This window comes from Cryptosporidium ryanae (genome assembly GCF_009792415.1).
Source record: "Cryptosporidium ryanae isolate 45019 chromosome Unknown contig_25, whole genome shotgun sequence".
NCBI lineage: Eukaryota > Apicomplexa > Conoidasida > Eucoccidiorida > Cryptosporidiidae > Cryptosporidium > Cryptosporidium ryanae.
Genome location: NW_027125541.1, coordinates 194601 through 218585, shown reverse-complemented (window position 1 = coordinate 218585; position 23985 = coordinate 194601). Strand labels below are relative to the sequence as shown.

Below are 23985 nucleotides of genomic sequence, written 5' to 3'. Positions count from 1 at the left end.
AATATCAATTTACCTACTAAGTATATTATGATACATGTATTTTATACATATAAAGCTATAGTACTTGTGATTAAAAGATCATTAGTGTATAATAATTGAGGCCGATAATAACTAAATTATTAAACTATTATTTATTATATAATAATCTAAAATATTCATTTCTACAGCTATGTGGAACTATATATTAATTGCCTTATATTTTTTTCAGCCATTCTAATATTTTGATTTTATTTAATTGTTTAATTTCATGTATTTTTATATATAAATATAACTTTTTACATATGTTTAAGAAAATTAACTTTTGCCCTCACAAATAAATGCATGCATTTCTGTGAATCAATAGGTACCGTATTAAAATAAAAAATTGTCAAAATGGCGGCAATTTAAAAAAAAAATTATTTTATGATGGAATTGTATAGGGAATCAAGTTAAAAAAGAACATAGATAAAAAAACAAGAAAAAAAGTCAACTGCACTCTATGACAGATAAGTTTTACAATATAAAATTGTATTATATATATATATATATATATGGACATTTTTAGTTCCTCAAATACACATAAAAGAAGAGAAAAGGAGAGTAAGAGAATATTAGAAAAAAAGAGAAATGTGATAAATAATGTTAGTAAATTAGGACTGTTCTTTGATGATTACTTAAATAGTATCGAAAGAATATATATTAAACAACAAAACAATTTATATAATAATGATACTTATAGGTGGATATTTAAATTAAACAAAGATAATGTGAGTAGTGAATCTCAAAGCAATATATTTCCAAATAATGGTGAAACCGATAAGATAATATTACCTGAGAATTTATTAAAAATACTTTCTGAAAATGAATCACTGTACCCACTGTTTTTTAGCGTAAAATGCTTAAATCTTAAGAATGAATCAAACAATGAGAATAGTAATATTACTACGCACTGTGGGGTACTGAATTATTCAGAAAGATCAGGTTATATTTCATTGCCGGAAAAAGTATTGAGATGCTTACATATAAAAGATAATATATTATTAGATGAAAATGTTTGGATTGAGTTATCATATAAAAAATTGCAAAAAGGTACATATGCACAATTCGAGTTGTTAAATAATAATGATATTTTAGAAATAGATAATATAAGGTCATTGTTAGAAATATATATTAGAAATTACTTCAATACATTGACAGTTGGTGATACTATATATATAAATCAAATTCACAATAGTTTAAGGGACAATAATATCTCAAAAATAAAAATAAATAAACTTGAACCTGAAAGTTGTATAAACTTAATTAATACAGATATTCAAATAGATATGATTAGTAATATAAATGAACAAATTAATAATGACAATATTAACAATAATTGTACAGATAATAATGTTATTAATAATTTAAAAACAATAAATATAGGTGATATTGAACAAATTAATTTATATAGTAAATTTAAATTAATAATACCATTTGAATTAAGAAAAAAATTAAAAAATAAATCTAGAGATGGAAATAATGCAAAGTTGAAGATTAGTGTTAAAAGTGAAGATAAATACGATATATTTGTTTCATTTCCACCGTTATTTGAATCGTCTTCACACTTATATGTATTTAGATCGTTTCCAGAGGATAATAATTCATTATTTATATCTTACGATAATATTATTAGTTATTATGCAAAGATATCAGATAATAAAGGGTGTGATAATTCTGAAATAAGTTTCCCATCAATATTGTTTATTTATATTGAAAAATCTATAAACACAAATGAAAATGGAAAAAACTTTTCAAAAATACAAGTTAAAATCATTTATGAAAGTGAGCACAACAATAATAGTGATAATAATTGTGCAAAAAATTGCATTAATATGGAAACTAAATGTGAAATATGTAATAGAATAATACCTGAAACGAATTTGAGTCTACATTTAATTAATTGCGAGAAAACATATAAAAAGTGCGATTTATGTAAATTAGTTATTAAAAGAATAAAATTTGAAAGTCATATTCACTGCAATAAGTGTATGGTTAAGTTAGATGATGGTAAATACACCAATGTTATTGGTTTGGACAAAGATGAATTTGAATACCACAACAAACTATACCATGAATATATTAAATGTAAATTGTGTAATTTAGATATAGAACCGATAAAGTTGAACTCACATCAAATTAACGAATGTCCAAAAAGGATGATATTGTGTAGATATTGCAACAATTATGTAGAGGCTGGAATTGAATGGTACGATGTTGACTTTAAAGATGTTTACTATTATAATTTAACTCCTCATGAATCTTATTGTGGTTCAAGGACCACTAATTGCACTCTATGTAACAAAAATATTATGTTTAAGAATTTAAAATCACACACTGATCTATTTCACAATCAAAAGTAAAATTTATTAAATATAAATAAAGTATTAGTTTTAAATAAATTAGTAAAAAATTCACAAAATATTAGTAATACCATATATGATTTACTAATACCTATTCTATTTTCTTTAATTTTCCGCTTAAATGTGTTTTGTTTTATCAATAAAAAGTAATAAATTTATTTTTTTCCTATCAAATATATTGGTCCATTTCAGGATTGTCCGAAAGAACATTTTCTATTTTAATACCTTTTTCTAGTAAATACATTCTATCCTTCATAAGTTTATTCAATATTTTATACAATGATTGATCTGGTTGATTTTTATTGATTTTTGGTGGAAATATCTCTTCATAACTCATCATATTTTCTTCTATTTCAACGGGTTCTATTCCTGTTGGTCTATTATTATTGGTTATATTTTGATTATAAGTTTTGTACCTATGAAGGCTTTTTAGTAAACTATATGTACTCATTTGTTTAATTAATATATCTTTTAAAAGGTCCTTCTCTTTTCTTAAATCTTCTATTTTTTTAATCATTTCAACCCTATTATCAAATTTACTCCTTTCACTATATATATTTCTTATTTTACTTAAAACTCTATCTACACCTCTTATAAATTCCCTACTTAATGCCTGTTCCTTCAATAATTCTATTTTTAATTCAGCTTCTTTTCTACCATCATCACTTTCTTGATCATTTTCTATATACATCATCACCTTGTACTAGATTAATAAGAAAGAAATAATTTGAGAATATAATTCAGCAATTAATTACAAAATAAATTAGAAAATAAAAAAACAATATTTAACTTACCTTTTTTATTTCAAGCTCTAATTTTTTTATTTCCCATTTAACCTCACAAAGCATTGCATCAACCAATTCATTACTTGCTCCTACTAAATAACCACTAGCTTCTTTTTCTTTTGTCTTTCTTATTACAATTTTACCTGAATCGTTTATTTTGTATATTTCATAATTTTTATCCATCTTTATCTTCTGTATTTGCTTAACAATAAATAATATATTCACATAAATATAAATTTTAAAATTCAGTATTCTTAATCAAAAGATATTTATCTAGCTGACTGTTTTCTTCTATTAAAAATTGTTTAATGCTAGAATATATTCAAACAAAAGTTATATTGTCAACAATAACTGTATATGTACCTATTACAATAATTAATTCGCCGGTTTTCTCTCTCCTGAATAATTTTTAAAATTAAACAAAAATAAATAAATAAATACAATATTTTTATTACTCTTAATTTCAACTAATAATTTAATAAATCGGTTCCCGCCAAAACCCTCTTTCACATGATCATAATTTACATGTGTACCGGCACAACATAAGTAATAAACCGACCACAAATGTCTCAATTAATAGATTGAAATAAACAGCTTTTGCACCAATTTATTTATAAAAAGAAGATTATAGTTAATAATTAAACACATAAATACTCATTTAATGACTACATAATATACAAGATAAAATAAATAATTAACATCTATAAATATCTATTAAATTCAAAGTCTATTTACATTTTTTAATATAAATTGATAATTAATGTTGATAAGCCCAAGGACCAAATTTATACTTTTGCATTTCTATACTGTTAACACTAATTTCTCTCATGTGTTCTCTTTTAACACTTTTAATAAGCATTTTTTCCGTTCTATCAAGTAGTCTATTAAACAAATCACTTAGTTTATTCTTTGTATCAAAAATATTTGTTGATAAATGTCTATTGTTATTATCACCATAAATTTTATTAATTATACCTGAATAATGATTCCTATGCCTTTCAACAATTTGAAGAACTTTTTCTTCTTGAATTGGGGTAATGCCATTTTCATTATAATTGTTAACGTGATTCAAATTTGAATCACTAATGATCTCATTGTTTTCAAATTTGTCTTTATTATTATTTCTATCAGGAGTTTCTTCTAACTGTTCTTCCTTTTCTTTAATTTCGCTATTACCTACGTAATATTCAAAACTTTCCATATAGAAACAATTTTTACTATTGTTTCTACCATCATTATTATATATTTCCAGGTCATAATATGAGTTAAATTTAGTCTCTAATTCTTCTATGAAATCAACGTCAAGTTCAATTTCGTATTGGGCTTCAGATATTAAATCACACCATACATCTGGCATTGATATTATGTTTGGATCGTTACTATAAACATTATTATTATTTACTGTTTCATTATTTATTTCATCATCAATTTCAGCATTTTCGCTTGAAAAAATAGAATTAAAAAATTTACCTATATTGCTTTTATTTATTTCATCTTTTATATTTAAAATAGCATTACCAAATATACCATTTTTAGAAGGGGGGGTTGAGTATTTTATTGAATTCATTATATCAGCAATGTCGCAACAAGATAATATATTATTTTCAATTCTTTTTAATCTATATAATATTAATTTATAAAGTGGTATCCATCCTTGTTCAAAAAAATCATCCCAAAACAAACCTATAACATTTAATGGAATACTGTATGAAAACAAAGTTAAAAACCAATCAGTAGCTAACATATCAATGGACCCACCTTGTTTTATTATGTGGTCCCATATATCAAATAGTTTTTTTTGTATTAAATAATCCAATATTTTGCACTTTACTCTTAAACCAGGTAGACCAGAAATAAACATTTCTCTCATACCATAGTTAAACATTAGTGATACAAGTAATTGAAATGCAAGTTCCTCAGTATTACTATGCCATAATATACAACCTACTAAGAAATTCATACCTTGAACATAGCCAACATCAATATCAATCAATGAATATATTAGCAGTATTTTAGTTAAATAGTTTCTTCCTTCTTCTTTAAAATATGATATTGAAGGATATGTTCTACATACATCCATATAAATACTGTTTACTATTCTACTATTAAATAGTTTATTTATTATACCCTCTCCAAATTTGTCTGTTACTTTAGTATTATCACACTCACTGTAATCATTATTCTCTACTGAATTTCTACTGTTGTCCATTCTTATTATAAAATCTATAACATTAATTAGTTCATTGTAAATTCCATCTAAACCAAGTTTATTTGATTTTGATATTTCCAGCCAATTTAACATTCTCAAACATGCACCATTTTCGTTTTTTTCACAGTTGCAATGTGGTCTTATTTTCTCAATTTTTAAGTATTTAGTGAAACTAAATCTATTCATGTTTTTTATACTTCTTTTTATTTCGATAGAACTGTCAGTTAAATCATTATTGTAATTCATTTCAAATTTATTATTAAAATTAGGAATAAAGTAATTATATGCTTTATTAACTGCCAATAATGTTACGATATTTTTATTAACATTTGTCTCCATTAAGTAATATACTACTAAAATATATCACTACATTAATATTAAGGTTATTATTTAAATCCTATTTTTTATTTTTAATTATATATCTCATTAACTCAATACATTAATGATTTATCAATAAAAGTGCAACTATAATATTAATTACATTCGAATTTTAAATTTACTAGTATAACAAAAGCTTATCAACAACTTGTTTTTTTTATTCAAAATAGTCATTCCAATTTTATTGCTTTATTTCATGTGTTAAATTAATTCATTTTATTTAACTATTTATTCCTTTGTTTATTTATTAGCTATCATTACCAGCAAAACGAGAAGAATAAAATTTAAAGGACATAAACGAAGTAAATATTTAAAAAGTTGTAAATTTGTTTTTAACCTTAGAACTAATTTGTGTGATTATAAACATATGCCTATCACTTATTTTTAAATGTTTTGCCTCCTATTTGTTTATTTAATATACCTAGTTTTGATGTTTAAATAATATTCATTTGTATTTTTATTTTGTATTCAAATATTATTTTATTTATACTATGGTTTTTTGCCTTGTACTTTACACTGGCTGTCTATTAATTTCGACCACAATATTCTCCATAGAAATATTAATGTACATGTACATACAATGGCGCTGGCGGTAAAATGCAGGTCTGATATTAAAATAGGAAATGGCCATTAACCATATACATTGTATAAGCTAAGGAAATTTTAAACAAAAAATAATTTACAGTAACAAACAAAACTCCTTTTTATTTTATTAAATTTACCCCGTTAAGTATTATGATATTTGAAGCTATTTATTTTGAATGTTTATAAACATTCATGACTTGAGCAAGAAACGCCTCAAGATGCCAAATGTCTTTGTTACCTAGTTTCAATGTGTGCGCATAGTGAGAAGCAGCATGTATAATAATAGGATGTATGTTCGAAGAAACTAATGCAATGAATTGCTTTGTTAACGTGAGTAAAATAAGATCTGCAGGAATGCAACTACATAGTAAATCGTATAAGGGTTCTCTTGTATCTAGTAATGTTTTTGGATGTGGGTTTTTAATTATCTGCCAAAAAAATTACGAATATCAATTATGAATAAAATTTGAATTTAAAATAAGACTATTTTTGTGTTTTAATGTGTAGAAACTTACATTTACCGCAATATCGCTGCAAACTCTTTGCCATGGCAATCTTAAATTGCTAGGTGATGTTGAGAATGACTTTGTATAAGCAGTCTCAAGTAAAAGTATTGCTCTTCTAAGATTAAGTTCCGATTCAGTCACAATTTGCTGTAAATAATCATTAGAAACATTTAGGTTTTCTGAAATTGATATGAATTTAAGTACACTCATAATCTCTTCTTGTGATGGAAGTGGTACTCTTATACATAAACATCTGCTTCTTAATGGAGGTATTATAGATGAAAGTTGTTCACAATGTAAAATTAGTCTACTATTAGCAGAATACTTTTCCATAGTCCTTCTTAAACCAGCTTGAGCTCTCATTGAAAGGGAGTCTGCTTCCAATATGGTAAATACTCGATAATTTGGACCTTTGGAAAAAAAAGAACCTGCTCCAATTTGTGAACTCAACTGTTTAATTAGGTATTGAGTAACAACACCATCTTTTGTTCCTAAGTCAGGTGCACTTATTTGCATATGATGAGGACTTTGGCAAAGAACAAATTCTGAATTTGTACCTTCTGGTTTAATCATATCTGCCTTAACCTATTTAATAATATTATATATAAATTAAAAAAATTAAAAATAATTATTAGAATTTATTGTTTAGAATACATAAAATAATTGGGATGTATACATAATTTTTCGATTAAAAGTATTATTTATATATTATTTAAATACAAGATAAACATACCTTTCCTACAGAATCACCAAATATTTCATATAAAATAGATGATATTCTTGTTTTCTTTCCTCCTCCTGAAGGTCCGTAAAAAAGCAAGTGTGGGATATTGCCATTTGAACCTTTTATTATTCTTTCTAGTAATTTATTTATATCACTATGACATTTTAACTCCTTTAGGCAGTGTGGCTGGTATTTGTCTATAAAAAGCATTGATTATAACTAAATTTAGGTGCAGATATTATTGAATTGGTAATTCAAGTAATAAATACACTGTCTAAGAAATATTGCTATTTCTTATTTAAGTATAAACTTAATAAACAAAATTTTTTGAGTTACCGAAATATGTGTATTTAAAAACACTTTTTTTTTGTGAGAAACAATAAACAATTATTCAAAAATGCGTTTTCTACAACTATGTAAGTACTATTGATAGAACAAAAAATGGGCGCCAGCACAATAGTTTAAAATAGTTGAAAGCCCTGTTCTTAGTAAATTTAAGCATAACAGAACTAATTTCAATAATGCAATTTTAAAATAACAAAGTATTAATGTAAAGTCTACCTAATAAAATATATATTTTCTATTCAATTATTATTCAAGTTATAATTCTCGTCATTATCTAGTTTATATTTTGACTTATTGTCTACAATAGGGAGTTCTTGTGGTACACTTTCTCCACATGTGTATTTAACTATAAATGGATGCTTAAGCATATCTAATATTGTTATTCTATTTTGAGGTAACTTTTGTAGTGCAGCATGTATAAAACCAATTAAAATAGGAGACCAATGTGGGGAATATTCAGGCTGTTTGTTTTGTATGAGATAGTATTGTACATTATGTCCCTGATTTGAGGGAAATGGTGGTTCTCCTTTAATAAGTTCATAACATAAAACTCCTAAGGACCAAATATCAACTTCAGGTCCGTATTCCTGTTTTTTTGTTATTTCAGGTGGTAAGTAATCATACGTGCCACAAAAAGTTCTTCTTCTGCTTTTATTATTATTTATGTGTGAGGACCACCCAAAATCAGCTAACTTCAACTGACCATCAACTCCAATTAATATATTTTCTGGTTTAATATCTCTGTGTATAACATGTTTTTTATGACAACACTGAATCGCCTCAATCATCATTTTCATGTAATTTGAAACTTGATATTCCTTTAGAGGACCATCTGTACACAGTTTTTCATATAGTTCACCTCCAGGAGCTATTTCAATAACTAGCCATATTCTACTTTTATCCTCAAACCATGCATATAATTGTAGTATATTAGTGTGTTTTAAGTGAGCTTGTATTTCAATCTCTCTTCTAACCTGAACCTCCATACCACTTTTAACCAAATTCTTTTTCCTTAGGGCTTTCAATGCAACTATGTATTTTGTTCTTCTTTCTCTAGCCAAGTAAACTGATCCAAACTGTCCACTTCCTAATCTCCTACCAATATCAAAATCAGATATACTTAACTCAGGACAATGTAAAGGGCAAGCTAAGGCCAAATCAGAAATTGAATACATTCTTGGTGCACGCAAATAAGGGGAATTTCTTCTTATTACTCTTGTAGTTGTCATTCTTAAATCACTTGTATTGTTGATGCTAATATTTTTATCATTATTACTACCCATTACATCTTTATTATTTTTATCACCATTGCAGTTGCTTTTATTTGTGAGATTGTTATTTAATTCATCGTTGATTTTTAATTCTTCATTCATTCTTAATTGCCATACGTTTCATAAAAATACTTATTTTTATATTAAACTTAAATTATAACTTATTTTCTTTTAATAAACATTACAACTCATAAAATTATTTATTTTTAATTATTAAAAAAAGCTTTGGAAATTTAAAGATTTAAGAATAAAAAATACGATTTATCAATGTGGAATAAATGCAACAACAAGTTGAATAATTTAAAAGGCAATCAGCTAAATATATGATACTTAGGATAGCTTATATAATTTTGCAGTGAAATTCAATCCTTTTACATAAAGCTTATTTCTGTTTTTTAACTATTATTTTGCAGGTAAAAGTAGCTTATTTTTTCCCCACATACCCTAAATTTACCCGCTGAGCAAATATTTTGATTTTTGTGTCATAGCGCCTATTTTATATTATAAATAGAAAGACCAATAAAATAAATAAGGTGCAGAGATTGATATAAATATAATAAGTGTTTATTTTGGAACTAAAGATAAACACATGTTTAATATAAATTAAATCGAGGGGAGAAAGGGGGAAAAATATAGTATAATGCGAAAAAAAGCAGGGAAACACAAAAGTAATTAGGCGAAAAAAATAAAATTAATGGGAAAAATAAAAATGAATAAAGCGTAATATTACAGTTATATAGATTAAGATTTAAGTAGTATAAATTCATTCACTCTAATTATTAACTAATAATAAGTTCAAGTTATATGCTTCTTTATTTAAACAAATTTTTTGACATAGATAGTTTATAGTTGATATTCTTTAAGATATATTCAATTTAAAGTTAAATAGGCAGTACATAAAGAGTAACAAATTTGTTTTTAATTAAAAGTAATTTATATTTAAGTAAGAATATACCTAGACATTGATATTTTAGAGATAAACAGAAAATATGCCAGAATTGTATGAATTACCATCATTTACAAGACTCCAAGAGTATGCAAAAAGGCAAAAATGCATACATTTGCGTGACCTTCTGAAAAATGAAGTTAGGAATTCGTGTTTATATGTAAACTATAATGGTATAATGATGGATTTTACAAGACAACATTTAGATGAAGAGGGATTTAAGTTGTTGATTCAATTAGCAACAGAATCTGACTTAATGAATAAAATAAAACAACAAATTAAAGGGGAGATTATGAATACAACGGAAAACAGGAGTGTATTACATACGGCATTGCGTTCTAAAAGTACAATTCCAATAATATTGAACTCAGGTCAAAGTGTATTGAGCGACATAAACGAGGTAAATAGGAGAATATTCAAGTTTGCAAACGCGATTAGAAAGGGAGAAATACTAGGTTCAACAGGGAAAATACTTAAAGATATAATATGCATAGGAATAGGAGGAAGTTACTTAGGACCGGAATTTTTATATGAAGCACTAAGAACTACAAGTGAAGGATCAGAGTCGTCATCTGGGAGAAGATTACGATTTTTAGCCAACGTGGACCCCATAGATGTGAAAAGAGCTACAGAAGGTCTTCATCCTGAAACAACACTTGTTATTATTGTAAGTAAAACATTTACTACAATGGAGACAATATTAAACGCTAAAACAATCAAGGATTGGTTGCATAAGGTGTTAAAAAGTGAGACAGCGGTTAGTAAACATCTAGCTGCAGTAAGTACAAACATTAAAGCTACTTCAGAGTTTGGTGTTCCTGTTGATCATGTATTTGGATTTTGGGACTGGGTAGGTGGTAGATTTTCTGTTTGCAGTGCTGTTGGTCTGTTGCCATTATCAATACATTTTGGTGTTAATGTTATTCAGGATTTTTTAGATGGCTGTTCTGAAATGGACCAACACTTTGAAAATACACCTGTTAGTAAGAATTTACCAGTAATATTAGGTTTAATTGGAATATTTAATTCAGTATTCATGGACAAAGAATGTGTTGCTCTTTTGCCATATTGCCAAGCTTTATGCAGATTTCCAGCTCATGTACAACAGTTAACTATGGAAAGTAACGGTAAAAGCTCTTCAATAAATGGTGTTTTGCTACAAGATAAAATAAAAACAGGAGCTATTTATTTCGGTGAACCGGGAACGAATTCGCAACACAGTTTTTATCAATTGTTACATCAAGGACGTAATGCAACTAATTGCGAGTTCATTGGATTTGTTAACTCTCAATGTGATTCACAATTACTGAGTGAGCCGATATCTAATCACGATGAATTAATGTCAAATTTTTTCGCTCAACCTGATGCATTGGCTATTGGTAAAAGTCAAAGAGAACTAAATAATGAAGAATGTCCAGAAATTCTTATTCCACATCGCATCTTTCAAGGAAATCGTTCATCTATTTCCATTCTATTCCCTGTCTGCGATGCATTTTATCTCGGACAATTACTGGCCTTATATGAACATAGAACTGCAGTTGAGGGTTACATTTTAAATATAAATAGTTTTGATCAATACGGTGTTGAGCTAGGTAAGGTGTTGGCCAAAGACATAAGAAGTATAATTTCTATGAAAAGAACTAATGCTTCAAATGAAGAATTAAGTATTAAAGAAGATAAGTTACCCGGACCCACAAGGAGAATGATAGACTTTTACATCAAAAATTCCCCACAAAATAAAATTTAAATGTCTATTTTTTTTTTTTTTTGGATAGAATAAGATATTGCGTTTAAGTGTGTATTTAAAGATAATAATTGTATCTTTTTTATTTACCTTTATTGCTATTTGTATTTTTTTCTCGAATTACTTATCTAAATCCTTTTTTCATTAGGGAGTTCTTTTTTTTAAATATATTACTTAGATGACAGTAACGTTATCAATTCAGTCAGGATCTAACTAGTTACAATTCTAGATCGTGTTTTACGTAGTAATAAAAGTCCTCTCTTGATTTGTTTTGGTCCACTGCAAGTTTATACTTTTTAGATCTGAGAATGTTTATTACGTCCTTTAGGTACTCACTGCTTACATTTTTTCGTTTTTTAATGATGTCTGTTGTAATCAATCCATGAGCTGGAGTAATAATTAGAGGTTCAATAAACTTCCAAAATGCTTTTGCATTTAAATTATATTCACAACTGCCGTCTTTGTTCAATTTATTCACATGTCTTGTTAGTCCTAGTAAGCTTTTGTTTAAACGTAACAATGCCTCATTTTTTCTTTTTTGCATTGATTTACCGAAAATTCCTTTTGGTAACTTAGAATTTTTTTTTGTATTGTTATAAACTTCAAAATAATTTGAAAGTATTAATGGAAAGAATATCATATATACCCACTTTAAATTTGTGGGTATTTCTCTATATAGTATTGATTTTAACATAGTTACACTTGCAATTATGCTTGATGAAGCTGTGTTTCTTTCAGAATTAAGATATTTTTTTCTTTTTCTATTAAATTTTGACAATGAGAGAAGTATTTCATTTTGTTTCTTTGCCAGACGAAGAGAATACTCAGCGTATTTAATTCCACTCTTAATAATACGATGATATTTTATCTTTTCAGTATTGTATCTTAAAGTGTTATTAAAAGTTACGTCTTCTATATTAAAGTGTGTCATTTTTCTGGTATCAAATTTCACAAATGAATCTTCTAATGAAGTTCCACTATTGCTTTTAATAGAGTCTACATCAACACTCCCATCTCTCTCTACATTATTTAGCATTTCTTCCATTTGAAAATCTAAGTCCTGCGCCTCAAAATTATAATCCTCATTCCCATTTATACTCCTATGCAAGAATTAGTATATTTATTACTATGTGAATTGTAATGTAAATCGCAAATAAATAGGAAATTATGTGTGTGAACTTATTTTAAACAATGAAAATAAGTAAAAACTCTTATTATTCGTTTATTCATTCTAGAATAACCCATTAATTTGCTTATTTATTCTAATATTAATACTTACCTTGAATTAATCTCAGCAGCAAGCAAAAATGCAAAAAATAAAACAAATACAATTCTATTAACCTTTGGCATTGTGTACTCTTAAACAAAACACTCAAAGTTTTTCAGCACTATTTTATCTTATTTTTACTTCAAATCTGTAAAATTATTATGTTGAATACATGCAAATATTGTTTCTCTAATATTTAATCAATTAAACAACAAACGTTAAGGCCATTTCTTGTAAATTAGTATCAGCTTTAAATTACATATATAGATTATAAATCTATCTACCTACTTATTCCTTATTAAAGCATTACCTAGTAATCTTTTAAAGCTTAGTATTATTTTTAGATTCATAACTTTGAAATTACCGCCAACTGAGCTACATTAAAAGGTGATTAAAAATTGAGAATAAACGAAAAAATACGAGAAAAGAGTATACAAATATATATTCACGATATAAAGGCGTAAATATATACAAAAGCTAAATATTAAATATAACTAAATTGAGATTAAGAGGAAAAAAATGAGATACTAACATATGTGTAATATAAATTCAGTGTGTGAGTTTACTATCGTTATTATTACTCAAATGTGTATTCCAAAGCATTAAATTTATTTCTTCACATTGCTTAATTATCTGATTTTTAAATCAAAATAATAATAATAAAGTCATTTTATTTAAACTCTTCAATTTTCTACTTTAAACACAATTTTACCTAATATTGCACCTGAATTTCTTGAGTTATTAATGCTGTATGTTGTTTTACTTTAAGTCATAACCTTCCCACATCTTAGTAATTACGGATTAAATATTTCTTAAATAATAAATAACGCATCCGCTTCCCGCTAAAAAAAAGAGGTACCAATAACATTATGATCAATTTTATTAATTTAAATAGGCTTAGAATTAGGTAAAGTAAATAATATATAAATAAATACGAATGTTATTAAATAAGTATATGTCTTCTTTTATAGTTAAAGTATAAATCAACACATTAATACTAATTAAATTTTATGTATTCTACGTAAAGTATACATTACATAATATTAAAAAATATCAAATAGTAATCATACTATTGAATATAGGAAGGAATAAATATTGCTACATATGGAACTTACTGTGTAATAAAAGAAAAGGGAATATTTTCATTGATTTCACAAACAATTTTTTTCTTTTTCATGACTTCTCTCCCTTTTATTGGGAAGAAATATATTAATATAAGGGAATCATTTTGAGATATAAACAGGATATATCAATAAGCTTTTTTTAAGGAATTATTGAAAGTGCTTTTCTTTTCAAGTTGGAAAGAAAAGACTATTTTCTATTAGTATTTTTATTATTATACAAGTAATAGATAACAAAAAATTTGACAATAAGAGTAAACATTAAAGGTCTTTCACTTTATACTTTTTTTTGTGAACAATAGGATATTTAAAAATGGTCCATGAGTACATTGGTAGCAAGATAACTATTATATCTAGAAACGGCAAAAGATATGAGGGTATACTTCATTCAATAGATGTTGATAAATCAACAATAACACTAAAAGACGTTAGGTACTTTGAGAATAATGAAAATGGAGAGCCAACTCCTGCTTCTAATGTTTTTGAAATGATTGTATTTAGAGGAAGTGATATTACTGACTTGGCAGTGTGTCAACCCATTGAGGAAAAAGCAAAAAGTAACTTAAATATTCCTCATGATCCTGCAATTATTTCAATAACAGAAGGAAGCAATACTTCAAATAATGTTAAAAATCAAAATATTCAACAAAATAACAATAACTTCAAGAACAATTATGGTGTTAAGAATAATACTGAATCATCTAAATCGTCAAATAGTGCATTTATTAATGGTAACAAAATTCAGTTTGGTAGTTCTGCTACAAGTGGCAACTCTGGAAGATCAAAAAGTAGCAATACTATGCCTAATAATAGAAACGGAAGTAAAAACGATAATACAAGAGGTAGACAAAGAAGTAGTTATAGAGGTGGTAATAATTCAAATTACAGAGTAAATGGTGTTCATCATCAGAGATCTTTTGTTGTTGGTGAGCTTAAAGCAAAAGTTAATCAAGCTCTCAAAGCAGAACTTGATACTGAATTTGATTTTTCTGAACAAAATAAAAAATTTGAAAAAACTTTTGGTAAGGATTTGGCAGTTGACGAAAAATCTAATGAAATCAAAATTGGAATCTCAGGGAGTGGAGTTGAAGGTGGAAATTTGTCGGGGAATGGCACCGCGAATGGCAGGGAATCAAATAATGCTGCAGATGATAATTCTATTGAATCTAGTAATACTTTAAAAGTTGGTGGTTATAACAAAGTATCTGGATTTTTTGATAGCATTTCATGTGAAACATTAGATCCTGACAGATCTAAGAGAAGTCAGGGAGGTTCTTCTGATCCACAAATGAAAGCTTTAAGGGAAAAACAAAAGATGATTGATAAAGAAACATTTGGAACCTCATTTGTGAGACCTAGAGGTAGTTATAGAAATAATAATAGAAGAGGTAAAAATAGATACAACAATGGAAGAAGGGAATAAAGTACTTTTGTAGGATTTTATTCAATAAATGAAGTCTGAATGAAATAGTAATTTATAACTGTACTGGGTTAATTTTAGATATTGAATACTTATACTGCAAAATTAGTAAATTGCGAGTAAATAACTTATTTACAATCTGATATTTGTCTAAATATTCTATTTTTGTTTTTTTAATTGAAGTATGGGAGCTCACTGAAACGAGATTGGTTGTTGATATAAACACTGAGATATGAAATAGTGTACAATTAATTTAAGTAAACAAAATAAATAAAATAGGTTAATATAAGAAGAATGAAATACTCAGGTTGTCACTTATGGTTTTATTTTTACATTTTCCCATTGTTTGTTTAAAAAATAATAACATATTGTTTTCTATACCAATTTCACCACTTGCTCCTCATTTAACTCCACAATTAGTTCAATTAAGGATATAAATATTTGTTCTTGAATTCTTTTGTTTGTGTTAGTTTTTTTTGTTCACTTACTATCATATAAAGATGCTTTTTCGTGTCGTTGTAATCAGTTTCTATTTTTGTGTCATTACAATGTTGGGTTTGACTTAACATTCCGTTCTTTTAGTTATAGCGCGCCTTAATTCCTAATTTAATGGGTGGGGTGGTATCTAAAAGGCGGCATTTGCTTATTCTGTAAAATTTTAATATAAATGATCGAGATTAAAATAGTGTTCATGATAAAAGTAAAAGAAAATCTGTTTTAAAAAAAAGTATACCGAATATTTTTTAATCTTTATAACAAAATAAAAACTTATTCTGATTGAAAAATCTCCACACTTATTCAAAGCAATAAGATATAAGGAATCATTTACCACGCTTAAATAAAAGAGGGAGAAAATAGATTTTTTAAACAGTATCAACAGAAGTAGTAAAATTGATAAAAGAATTGGTAAACATATTTACCTTGGTATATTTTATCTTTTTTTTCTGTTTCACAAAATTTAAATGTAATTTTAAATAATTCAACTATAATATTGCTAAAAAAAAAAAAAATTAAACCGTTAATTTGCGTATAATACTTAAAATAAATTAATTAAAAACAATAATTGCTAATATTTAATTTATATAATTAGATAATAACGTTTCATAATGTTTAAACTGTCCAATAAAATTGGATTTATATATTTAAATTATTTACTATTAATAAGTTCAATAACAATATTATTTATACTGCCTGTCATCGCAGGAAAGGACTATTATAAGATATTAGGAATTCCTAGGAATGCAAGTGATGCTCAAATTAAAAAGGCTTATAGAAAATTAAGTTTGAAATATCATCCAGATAAAAATCCAACAGAAAAAGAAAAATTTATGGAAGTTGCAAATGCATATGAAACTTTAATAAACCCAGAAACAAGAAGAAAATATGATAGATTTGGTGAAGAAGGTTTAAAGTCAGATGGTGGATTTGGTGATTCTGGGTTCGGTAATTTCGGTGGATTTGGTGGATTTGGTGGGTTCGGTGATTTTGGAAGTTTTGGTGATTTTGGTGGTTTTAGATTTAGTTCAAATGGTAATACATTTCATTTTGGTGGATTTGGAGGCAATACAGGATTCAAGCAAGGAAATAGACACAATACCCATTTTGAATCACAAGGAAGTTCTATTAACAATTTATACACAGATTCTAAACATGTAACTGAACTATCAACAATGTCAGTAGCTGATATTAAAGATAAAATAAAATCTAGGGAATGGATAATGGTAATTAATTTTTATAGGCCAGGTTGTGGTCCTTGTAAGCAAACAGTACAAAACTATAATGGCGTGGCTAAGATAATGTCTCAATATGATATAAAGTTTGCAGCACTAAATTGTGATACTCATTACAAACTGTGTCAAAGTTATAACGTCGAAAGATATCCACATATTGCTATGTTTATAAAGGGTAAAAATAGTAGTATAGTTTATAATACAAAAGGTATAAGTAATCCATATAGCGAGTCAAATTTAGGCAAATGGGTAACAGATAAAATTCCTGATTATTCAATTAGACTTGTTAGTGCACAACAAACAAATCAATGGTTAAAATTGGGAAAACATATACCTAAAGCAGTATTATTTACAAATAAATATTCATCTTCTTTATTGTTAAAAAAAATTGCAAAAGACTTCCAAAATAGGCTTAATTTAGCAATAGTATCTGCAAATGACTATTGGTTAAAAGATATTTTTTATTCGAATCCTCATATGGAAAATTCAAAACCAAACAATCCTCCATATATTCTCTCTATTGAAGAAATAAATGAGTCTAACTCATTTATTACGGTTTCATCTGGAGAATGGTTTCAAATAAATACTATTTCAAATGACGTTATAACATTAACATTAAGTAGAATAGTTGGTTCATTTAGAGCTAAGAAACAACAAAATATAATTGAGACAAAAAAGAGTAAGGTAAGGGAATTAACTCACTCTATTTATAATTCTGAAGGTTACTGCAATGAATCAGATTCAAGATTTTGCGTTGTTTGGGTTGTTCAAAAAAATAATTTTCTATTAGACAAAAATTACGAGAATCTTTCTTTTAAATATAGAAATGATCCTATCAATTTTTTTTGGATATCTGCATTTAAAAATGGCAAAAATAGTGATTTTATTAAAACATTTAACTGCAATGAAATAAAAGAACATTGTATTGTTATATACAGGGCTAAGAGAAGAAAGTATCAAGTATTTAAAGATTTTTCTACCATTTCGGAATTTATTGATGGTCTATTAGATGGTTCTAGAAGCTTATCTTCAAATATACCTAGAAATATTGAAATCCCTGTTCCTAGTATTGAAGAAAGCGATTCTGAAGAGAATGCAGATGCGGAGTATGATGAACATGAAAATGATGAATATAGTGATTCTGAAGAATATGAATACTATCAAAGTCATCACAACACCGATTATTATAAGGATGAATTATAAATGTTAATGTATACATGTTGTATACTATTCAATATTTTCTAATTATATAAACTATATTTATAGTAGAACATATACACAAATATGCACAATTCAGTTTGAATATATATTTATTTTTTCTCATCTTTTAAATGATCCTCTCCCTATTTTTAAAAAGATCAATATTTGATAGCTTTTCTGAATTTAATATTGATTACTGATATCCCCACTGGCGGGAAGTCCCTTAATATTATTTAATACAGGTACTTTATTTTCTTATTTTTATATAAAGTTCAAACTTTAGTTAGAAATTATTCAATTTATTTTATTTCATTTATTCTCAATATAAAAACTACACTGATAAATCAATATTTACTTCAAAGGTGTGTGAGGGTAGCAGTAGTTTTGTGTTAAAACTTTTTAAATTGTGACTAATCCTCATACAGCAAACACAGAGAAATAATACTGAAATACTGAGAATTTTGAGGAATAAATAATTATAAATATAAACATCTATTAATTTTGGCAGTAATTAATTAAGTTATATTATAAATAAACAAAAATATCAATATAAAATGAATACAGAAACTCAACAATTTTTTAAAAAAATTAAGGAAGTTGACCCACTTAATAACAAATGTTTGGATTGTGGTGCAGCTCATCCACAATGGGCATCTGTATCTCATGGATGTTTAATATGCCTTACTTGTAGTGGAATACACAGAAGCCTAGGCGTTCACATTAGTTTTATAAGATCAATAACAATGGATACATGGACTGAAAAACAAATGAAAATGATGGAATTGGGTGGAAATTCAAGGCTAAATGATATATTTAAAGAATATGGTTTAACTGGGAGTGATATCAAGAGAAAATATAATACAGAAATAGCATCTTATTATAGAACAATGCTTAAAGATTTGTGCGAGGGTAACACCCCAAAACCTAAACCTCCCGTTTCAGTTGGTTGTCTAGAACATGTACATGAATCTAAAAATTCAGATAGAAGCAATTCTACTCCTTTAAAGTCACTTTCAAATAACTACAATGATAACTTTCAGGGATTAAATAATGGTGATAGTAACAATAACAAATATGCAGATTTGTTAAATAAAAATATAGGCTCAAATAATGGTACAATTGGTGGCATATTTAACAGTCTAACTAATTTTGGAATGAAGGTAATTTCAAATACTAAAAATTATGCTGAAAATACAATAAGCAACGTTCAGGAACATGGAATTATTGAGACCGCGATAGACTCTGTTAAAGCAGGAGGATATTTTATTGAAGAGAAAGGAAGAGCTGTCGTTGAAAGGGTTCAGGATGAAAAATTTTGGTCAGACACTGCTTCCACTGTTCAAAATTCTGCTCAATGGCTGAACAATACAATACAAACAGGAATTTCTGGCGTAAATGATGCCATTACAGCAGCAATTGATACAAACAACTTTGGAGATCCTTTTAATATGTTTGGTAATGATATTGACGACAGTATTAACGCCAAAGATATTGATACAAACCCTAATTATTCAAAGAAAATACCATCCTCTAGTTCTTCATTTAACAATAATTTGTCTAGTGTTCAAGGAGATAAAACTAGTGATTTTTACATTAATAAAAATAATAATGATAATTCAAGTGATTCAACTAAAAAAACTACCAAAACAATAAATACCGTCATTACTAACAGCAATCAAACAGTAGATTCCTCGAAAAACTCTGAAAATATTAAAAATATAGACCTTTGGAAAGGTGATGAAATGGATGATGACTGGGAACCGAAGAACTTTAAAAAAGGAATCACGAAAAGATCATTTTAATTTTTTTAAAACCTGTTATTTTTCTTTAAAATTTGCGAGGAAAAGAGCATAAATTATAATGACTTGCCCGTTTAAATACACTATATATTTTAAGTCTTATCTAGTAAATGCAGATATATATACCTAATTATATGGATTATAAACATTAGGGGATCATTTCACTTAACCCTACTTCGTTGACTATATTTGTGTCTTGTATTTATTTTTCTTTAAACCAATCTATGAATTTATAGTTTAATTAATTTAATTTTACCGCCATGTGTCTGAAATTTGTCAAATATTACAAGAGAAAAGGTTGTGAGTTAATAATTAAAACGAAATTTGGGTTAGATTTAAGTTTTATTATATTAAGATTTATTTGTATTGTCTTCTCTTTTGCTGTTTTAGGATATTTATAGTTAGTAATAACACATCAACTGTTATTTACCAACCGACTTGACAACTTATTATTAGAATAATTTTATTCTTGTAATACAAATAAAGTTTAAATTGAGTCAAGATGAAAAATAAGGGCATGAAATCCCCTGTTGATTATTGGGAAGAGAGACTTATAATTCCGGGATATGAAGAACACTTGAATACGAAAGAAGTGTTGCCACCTGATATGTTTGAAAGACTATTAAACTCAATAAATGTAGCAGAGTCTTATTCATGCGAGTATTTACTGAATGAAGTAAGAAATAAACTGGTTATTAAACCACTTTTGAAGAGTTATCATGTAAATAAAAAAAGCGATTCAGTGAGAGCAATGTACAAAAATATATTTGAATACTACCTTGGGTACATTAACTCAGAGAAAGATGAAGTGGGTAAAAAAGTAATACAGTTTGAAATATTGTCTGTTTCAATATTATTTCTAAATGTTTATATGCAAAAAAACTGGACAGGACCACCAGAAACCTTTGAAGATGGTGTATCTAGCAATTGGAAATCAAAAGTAGACTATGATTTAAATACAAAAAACAACATTGAGAGTTTTATTACAGATACAACATTAAATAATGAATTTTTTGAGTCAAATATAAGCACAAGTGACTATATTAATGAATGTACTTCAATTTTAGAAATTGATGGCGAATGCATATACCAAAAATGTGACTCATTAACATATTTAATGTGGAGTTTATTATTGATTGAAATGTTGTCTTTGAATAAAACCGACATTGGCTGTGGATTAGACAATTATATTGGATCTGATCTAATCAAACTTTCGTTGAAGCATAAATTATTAGATTCTAGTGAAGATAAACTTGAATTAAAATACATATACTTTTGGAGGCAAAGATTTTATAAAATATGGCAAAGAAGTTTGGAAGGAGGTATTAAATTTGCAACAGTGCCTTATTTAGAGAGTGTAATAATAGACTATTATTATAAATGGCTTAAAGATGAAATGAACATATTTATAAACAACTTTCCAATAAACGAACGTTATAAGGACAATTTACTTAGATCATTTCAATTTGATATAAAAGAATACGAATTAAAAATGAATAATTATAATAATATAAATATTATATCTATATTATTGCTTGATTTAGCAATATCCCTAGCAACATTCAGTAGAGCAAATCCCTGTGCCATTATTCTTAAATTACTATCAAATTTGAATGGGTTTAAATATTCATTTATAGGTGCATTGGGTTTAAAAAGGGAGTCTCAAAGAGAGAGTACTGCACAACTAGTTGTTGAAATAAATAGATTTAATAACCGCCTTGGACATTCTATAGACGAGAGAATAGTTTTTGTTAATAATGATGATGTTGAATGCGGAGATGGTAAATCAAGTGAAAAGACAGTTCCGGAAAATGTACTTTTAAAGGATGTAGATCCGGATATAGATTTGTATGAAAATATAAAGTTGGATGACGAAAGTAATAAAAACTTAACATCTTACTTGAGCATAATTGAACAATGCACATTATTAGCACATAGTGTTGCAATATATGAAACGAGCCCTACAAATGATTTAATTGCTTACGAGCAGTTAACGGCACTCACAAACCGTATATTAATATTCGATATAACAAAAGTAGATAACGAAAATTTGAGAAGTAAAATACATAATTGGCTTTGTTATTCAACTGCATTATGGTATCGCTGTTATTCAGAACATCACAGATGCAAAACAGCAGATAGAGCGTGTTTACAATTACAATCATTAGTTGATCAATTTAACGACAGAGAACCGGGACCATCTGAACGTCTTAAGTTAGTGTTTTCAGTAAACTATCCTAATGTGTGGGAGGCAAAAAAAGAATTGGGTATAAGAATGATGAGAATAGGTTCTGTATTGTCTGCGTATAACATGTTTATTGAAATGTGTATGTGGGAAGATGCTGTTGACTGCTTAATAGTTGCAGATAGAAAAACAGAAGCCATTGAATTAGTAGAAAAGCAATTAAAGATAAGAGAGACCCCTCGTTTATACTGCTCACTAGGTGATCTTACGCAAAATATTGAATATTATGAAAAGTCATGGAATTTATCCCGTTTTAGATTTGCAAGAGCGCAGAGATCATTGGGTAATTATTACTTTAAAAAAAATGAATATGAAAATGCAATGGAGGCATACATTAAGGCATCCTCGATAAACTCAACAAATGTAAATTGTTGGTTTTCTCTTGGTTGTGTATCGCTTAGATTAGAAAAATGGGACGTTGCACAACAAGCATTTAGCAGGGTTGTATCTTTAGATCCACAACAGGGTGAAGCTTGGGCAAATTTAGCAGCAGCATTATCTAAAAAACTGCTTTGGAATGAAGCACAAAATGCAATAAACGAGGGTCTTAAATATTCAAGGGATAACTGGATGATGTGGGATTCATGTTTAAAAATAGCAATTCAAAGGGACGATTTAAATAAAATAATTGAATCTTTGAGCAGTATATTGAGACTACCTTCTAGCAAAGAGCGTTTTCCAATGTGGTCACTACCTAAAATAATTGAATTGATTAAAAGTGATAGTTATCACAACGATATTATAAATGACATTAAAATTAACAGTGATAAACCATACTCACTCATAAATAAGTCGTTAAATTTACTCAAAGACATATCACAAATATCATCAAAACCTGTTGTGTATTACGTACTTTGCGAAATTCAATTATTAAAAGGAGATTATATTTCTGCTTATGCAAGTAAAATCAAGGAATTGAGGGGTTCCATTGAAATACTATTTAACGATAAGATAAGCACTGACAATAGATACAAATATTTAATAGATATACCAAACATAGTTTCCGACGCCAGAATGATTATATCCAAATCTGGGGATTCAGAAAACGAAAATGACAGAAAATTAGACGAAGTTAACATGATTTTAGATACTATTACAAAGAGATTAAGAATAATCAAACCCGAGTGGTGCACCTTAATTGAAGGAAATTTATTGACATGTGGTTAACTAATATATATTTAATTTGTCTTTTATTATCATTATTATTATTTTTCTCTGCAATGTCTAAATATAATGCTTTGAAAGAAAAGAATACCTTCCTGTTTTATCTAGAGTGTATTTTCTAAAGAAATACTGAACTAGTGGTTTTAATATCCAAATGCTTCTTTGTTA

The 23985-nt window shown here is 27.1% G+C and overlaps 11 protein-coding genes across 11 annotated transcripts; 6 read left to right on the top strand and 5 right to left on the bottom strand.

The window, feature by feature from the left end:
• Nucleotides 1-530: 530 nt before the first annotated feature.
• On the top strand, nucleotides 531-2378 carry FG386_001567 (ubiquitin fusion degradation (UFD1) family protein; the record flags this gene model as incomplete). The annotated part of the gene is made up of 1 exon (XM_067340960.1): nucleotides 531-2378. The coding sequence occupies one exon, from the start codon at nucleotides 531-533 to the stop codon at nucleotides 2376-2378; it is 1848 nt and encodes a 615-aa protein (XP_067197308.1).
• Nucleotides 2379-2547: 169 nt separating this feature from the next.
• FG386_001566 (uncharacterized protein) lies at nucleotides 2548-3072 on the bottom strand (the record flags this gene model as incomplete). The annotated part of the gene is made up of 1 exon (XM_067340959.1): nucleotides 2548-3072. The coding sequence occupies one exon, from the start codon at nucleotides 3070-3072 to the stop codon at nucleotides 2548-2550; it is 525 nt and encodes a 174-aa protein (XP_067197307.1).
• Nucleotides 3073-3920: 848 nt separating this feature from the next.
• Nucleotides 3921-5711, bottom strand: FG386_001565 (uncharacterized protein; the record flags this gene model as incomplete). The annotated part of the gene is made up of 1 exon (XM_067340958.1): nucleotides 3921-5711. The coding sequence occupies one exon, from the start codon at nucleotides 5709-5711 to the stop codon at nucleotides 3921-3923; it is 1791 nt and encodes a 596-aa protein (XP_067197306.1).
• A 791-nt stretch (nucleotides 5712-6502) lies between these two features.
• FG386_001564 (replication factor C subunit 5) lies at nucleotides 6503-7775 on the bottom strand (the record flags this gene model as incomplete). The annotated part of the gene is made up of 3 exons (XM_067340957.1): nucleotides 6503-6763; nucleotides 6851-7426; nucleotides 7575-7775. 3 exons carry the CDS (start codon nucleotides 7773-7775, stop codon nucleotides 6503-6505), a joined length of 1038 nt encoding a protein of 345 aa, XP_067197305.1.
• Nucleotides 7776-8149: 374 nt separating this feature from the next.
• On the bottom strand, nucleotides 8150-9283 carry FG386_001563 (protein kinase; the record flags this gene model as incomplete). Its single annotated transcript, XM_067340956.1, has 1 exon — nucleotides 8150-9283. The coding sequence occupies one exon, from the start codon at nucleotides 9281-9283 to the stop codon at nucleotides 8150-8152; it is 1134 nt and encodes a 377-aa protein (XP_067197304.1).
• An 887-nt stretch (nucleotides 9284-10170) lies between these two features.
• On the top strand, nucleotides 10171-11874 carry FG386_001562 (glucose-6-phosphate isomerase; the record flags this gene model as incomplete). The annotated part of the gene is made up of 1 exon (XM_067340955.1): nucleotides 10171-11874. One exon carries the CDS (start codon nucleotides 10171-10173, stop codon nucleotides 11872-11874), a length of 1704 nt encoding a protein of 567 aa, XP_067197303.1.
• A 214-nt stretch (nucleotides 11875-12088) lies between these two features.
• FG386_001561 (uncharacterized protein) lies at nucleotides 12089-12916 on the bottom strand (the record flags this gene model as incomplete). Its single annotated transcript, XM_067340954.1, has 1 exon — nucleotides 12089-12916. One exon carries the CDS (start codon nucleotides 12914-12916, stop codon nucleotides 12089-12091), a length of 828 nt encoding a protein of 275 aa, XP_067197302.1.
• A 1656-nt stretch (nucleotides 12917-14572) lies between these two features.
• On the top strand, nucleotides 14573-15682 carry FG386_001560 (Sc6p-like SM domain; the record flags this gene model as incomplete). Its single annotated transcript, XM_067340953.1, has 1 exon — nucleotides 14573-15682. One exon carries the CDS (start codon nucleotides 14573-14575, stop codon nucleotides 15680-15682), a length of 1110 nt encoding a protein of 369 aa, XP_067197301.1.
• Nucleotides 15683-16785: 1103 nt separating this feature from the next.
• On the top strand, nucleotides 16786-18612 carry FG386_001559 (heat shock protein DnaJ Pfj2; the record flags this gene model as incomplete). The annotated part of the gene is made up of 1 exon (XM_067340952.1): nucleotides 16786-18612. The coding sequence occupies one exon, from the start codon at nucleotides 16786-16788 to the stop codon at nucleotides 18610-18612; it is 1827 nt and encodes a 608-aa protein (XP_067197300.1).
• A 551-nt stretch (nucleotides 18613-19163) lies between these two features.
• FG386_001557 (beta 7 subunit of 20S proteasome) lies at nucleotides 19164-20411 on the top strand (the record flags this gene model as incomplete). The annotated part of the gene is made up of 1 exon (XM_067340950.1): nucleotides 19164-20411. The coding sequence occupies one exon, from the start codon at nucleotides 19164-19166 to the stop codon at nucleotides 20409-20411; it is 1248 nt and encodes a 415-aa protein (XP_067197298.1).
• A 499-nt stretch (nucleotides 20412-20910) lies between these two features.
• On the top strand, nucleotides 20911-23820 carry FG386_001556 (uncharacterized protein; the record flags this gene model as incomplete). The annotated part of the gene is made up of 1 exon (XM_067340949.1): nucleotides 20911-23820. One exon carries the CDS (start codon nucleotides 20911-20913, stop codon nucleotides 23818-23820), a length of 2910 nt encoding a protein of 969 aa, XP_067197297.1.
• Between the last annotated feature and the right edge of the window lie 165 nt (nucleotides 23821-23985).